General features: G+C 34.7%; 1 protein-coding gene across 1 annotated transcript; it reads right to left on the bottom strand.

Annotated features, from left to right (window-relative positions):
- Positions 1–416: 416 nt before the first annotated feature.
- Positions 417–4,086, bottom strand: LOC110736213 (transcription factor MYB46-like). The gene is made up of 2 exons (XM_021916375.1): positions 3,314–4,086; positions 417–1,885 (listed from the first exon to the last, which is right to left on the bottom strand). The coding sequence occupies exons 1-2, from the start codon at positions 3,628–3,630 to the stop codon at positions 1,024–1,026; spliced, it is 1,179 nt and encodes a 392-aa protein (XP_021772067.1). The 5' UTR covers positions 3,631–4,086; the 3' UTR covers positions 417–1,023.
- Positions 4,087–4,432: the final 346 nt, after the last annotated feature.

Genomic DNA, 4,432 nt, shown 5'->3' with positions numbered 1-4,432 from the left:
AAGTATAAGTTTTCAAACATGAATATAAACATTTAAACATGTTATATAAGTTATTGAAAATTTTATTAAAGTTCTTAAACATATAATTTAGTTTTTGGTGGACTTATGGTGAAACGGACTCACCCACTACTTTGTGATTAGCATATGTTAGCTTAGATATGAGGCGAGGACACGAGGTAGCTTGTCTATAATAAGTAATTCATTCACCATGAGAGCTTTTTGTCTTAATGAAAAGCAATGGGATTAAAGTTAAGTGCACCATAATTACTCCAAGAACCCAACTACCAAGGCCAATAACACTAAGTTAAATCACATCTTCGCACCAAAGAAAAAGGAAAATCCAATAAAATCACATCTCTCAAAAAGTGATTAAACACAATAGAAAGATATCATGATGTTTAAGAGAGAGATAATGAGAGAGAAATAGAGAGTCTTCATTCACATCAATGTGTATTACAATCAACATGCAGCCCACTAATAACAAACTTAATTTCAGCCTCAACAAATTAAAGCATATAATATACTTTGAATTTTTGTACAAATGATATTCTTACATGACTAGGGTTCCTACCAACTACCCTAAAAGCTTTAAGTTTCTGTATAGCTTTATGACTATTCACATATCTCCTTCACAATTACATGAAACATTTATTGGTAACTTACATATAGTTTGATCAAGAATGGTAAAATAAAAATAAAAATAGAAACACCATATATGCCCCTTAGTTACAGAGTATATATATCAAGTATATTGTAATCTATGTCTAACTATAACCTTTTTGTAGAATTGTAGGTGATCTTATTAATTATGGAGCTTGTGACAAGCTTTGCCCCTCAATGGCCTAATTACAAGAGCACGAACTGGCCGACAATCCAATTCGTCCAGTTAGTGGAGAGAATCCTGATCCGTTTATATATGAGGCTTAATTGTTGTAAAATTTTCAAGAGGAAATGAAATTGACTTGGAATAGTTTTTAAAAAGAAAAGAGAAATAATAGGAAAGGATGAAAAAGAAGAGGGTTGTTATTCCACTTGGTAATCAATGAAGGGGAAGGATGAAACATCCCTCATTAGTTCCTCTAAATCCCATTCTCCCAAACTCGAATCGTCTCTTCCTTCCCAATTGATTCCAACTCCCGGAACCACGGTCGCCTCGAATTTCTTAGCACCACTACTAGTAATGGAGTTGTTTAGAGGAGTAGTATTGTTTGTGCCGCTAATTATGTGGTGGTTATGATCAAAATGATTATTGCTGTTGTTGTTGTCAAAATGATTATTGTTGTTGCTAATAGTAGTGTTTCTACCAAAAACAATATTTTCGGAAACTTGAGTATTTTCTTCAATGCTTATTGTTTCCAAAGAAGGAATAGAAAGCTCCCCTTGTAATAACCCATAATTATAGTTGTGACTTCCAAGCATCCCATAACTACCACACATCATACCATGATCATCACCATTACCCATGCCATGATGCATGGGTGCCATGCTCATGCAAGATGATCCATCCATGTACCCATTACCACATGAAGACATGTCAAGACTATTAGTAGTATTATTATTGCTATGATTTACCATGTTGGGCAAAGGATGATCCATAATACCATGATGATGATGATGACTTAGAGGAACCATGGTTTGCATGGATGATGATGTTGGTGAGGCGGAGTTGTTGCTCACATACATGGCCATAATGCTGCAAGGATCCTGCATAGCCATGAATCCTCCCACCATCCCATCTCTCGGCTCCGTCGACAACGATGAATCACTAGCATTAGGTGATGAGGAGGTTGATGAACTCTTCATCCTTTTCTTCACAGTTGAGTTCCAAAAATTCTTTATCTCGTTGTCTGTTCGTCCTGGCAAGCGAGCCGCGATTTGGGACCATCTAATTTGATCAGATTAACAAAGCTTAGTCAAGAAACAATGTAGTAGTATATGTGACAAAGATGTTAATAAATTGACAATAACTAGTATTACGTTTTCACAACTGCATGGGTTCTTTTTGCATGAACCTAGAAATTTCAAAAGGAAAAGGACTTTTGGAGTGTCTTCAACTCAAAGTGCAGATATTAGGAACAGAAAAATTAAACAGAAAAATTTGTGTCCCTTTCTTAAAGAAGATATAGTTTCACGCAAGTATCACAGACCATGTGCAACACCAACCAACATCATATGTATGGATAGGACATTGCTTGTTTTGTAGGGTCAGCCATTTCTATGAAATTAACTCATATAAATATATAGTACCCAAGCTACTCATAGCAACTAAGGTGGAAAATAGTGTTTGTCTATATTGCTCGGATGTTGGATGAGATCCTCGACACTCAGACATGGATAGACACTTCATTTAGGACAAAAACACTTCACAATTTTTCATAGAATAGCACATTAGAACATTGTATGTGCTTCCTAAATCTAAGTAACATATGTCGGTATTTATATATAACAAAACATTAACGGACAAGATATGTATGTCCTCATCACAAAGCATGAAAGGAGCTGAGGTTGACTCAAAAACCCTATGTTGTCACATTCTTCACCCACAAACACCATATTGTACCCGAACTCAAAGATGAGAAAACGAAATATCAAGAAGAGAGTTATACAGTGCTACAACTCAAATGATAATTCTTTTCATTCAAAATATACTCCAAGGCAAAATTCTTTTCAATTTCCGATCTTCAAACTGAACACTAATTGAAAATTCAATGCAAGAATGTAATTTTAAGCTAGACGTACAAAAAAAAAAAAACCTAATGATGCACACATGTGGAAAGAATATTAAGGTAATAAAAGTCTCAGTTGCTTGTCATTTCTATGTAGAAGAAAATGAGATCGAGTATCAGCGCAAATTTCGATTAATGAATATAAATTCAAAAGGTAAGTGGACTAACTATTAAAATGTGGGGTTTAATTTGTAAATCAGACAACATCAAATATAGGTAAAAAAAAAAATCTTTTAACTAAAGATTAAAATAACCCCTTGAACAAAATATATATCTAAATATTAATAAAGTACTTTGCTCAACTTCAAAATCTTAATGATCATAACAAAAGCCTCCAAATGGTGACATTTTAATGTAGAATTGCATTAATCAAAAGTTCAAAACACTTATCAATGCAATTATATGCTAGAAATCAAATGTTAAGACAAGGGTTTACAATAAATTAGGAAAGTTAATGATAATAAAAAGTGTCTTAAAACATAAGTTACGTTTTTTTACCATCAAAACATTATGCACATAATATTACTTAACGAATCCGAACCAATCACAAAAGAGAGAAAAAAGGCAGGGAAACAAGCATAATCTACCTATTGCCAAGGAGGGAATGCAAATGGATGATGAGCTCTTCTTCTTGAGGGGAGAAAGCGCCACGTTTAAGGTCAGGCCTGAGGTAATTAATCCAGCGAAGGCGGCAGCTCTTACCACACCTTTGCAAGCCAGCATTCCTAGCCACATCACTCCAACAACCCTGTCCATTAGTAAGCATATAGTTAACAAGTTTATCATCTTCTTCAGGTGACCATAAACCCTTTCTAAGCTTGATACCGCCATTAACATTACCACCACCGCCACCATTTCCATTAGTATTATTGCCCTTGGCCGCGGGATCAGCAGGCTTCCTCATAGCTAAGCTAGCTAGGCTCAGCAGCTCAAATCGAATAATTCGTGAGCTACTCGATCTCGGCTTTGGAAAAACTCACTGATCCCACAATGAAAATCCCTTTGAAAGGGAGAGGACCAGAGTGAATATTTCTCCAAGTAGGGTGATGTACAGAAATACAAAGACTTTTATAGAGAAAGAGAAAGGTGTATTTATGTATATGTAGGCAGGTATCATATAGTGGCAGTGATCTTCATCATCATGAGTTTGATGGTTGTGGGGTTTGCTTAGATTAAGAGGAAGAGAGAGAGAGAAAGACGAAAAGAGGGGACAGTGTTGGTTGATAGGTCAAGTGAAAAACGGTTTGTAGATCCTAAGTAAAAAAAAAAAAAAAAAAAAAAACAAGATAGATTATACTCTCCGTTTCATAATATTCTTCTCACTTTTCATTTAAAGTCGTCCTATAAAATTATCTTACCCCAACCTAACACACATTTTAAGACCACATTTTTTTATTACACCCTACCTCCATATCTCTCATCATAAAGAGATCATATGTACTAACTTAAATTACTTTATATATTATTTCTTGTATGTGTATCTATAATAAATTTGAAGAACTTTATGGAACCGACGAAGAAAAAAAGAGTAAATTAAAGTCTTTGACTCCATAGCTTTGTCTTTTGCCAATACTATCTTTCTTCACTCTCACGGTAATCATCATTCATATCATCTATGGATCATAGGGCAGCGTGAGATATAAAACTTTGTTTTCTAACCAAGCCAAGATTTTTGCTTCTAAAACACATTATCCCTTTTTCTCTCT

This window comes from Chenopodium quinoa, unplaced genomic scaffold (genome assembly GCF_001683475.1).
Source record: "Chenopodium quinoa cultivar QQ74 unplaced genomic scaffold, ASM168347v1, whole genome shotgun sequence".
Taxonomy (NCBI): domain Eukaryota; kingdom Viridiplantae; phylum Streptophyta; class Magnoliopsida; order Caryophyllales; family Amaranthaceae; genus Chenopodium; species Chenopodium quinoa.
This window is presented reverse-complemented; position numbering and strand designations above follow the sequence as displayed.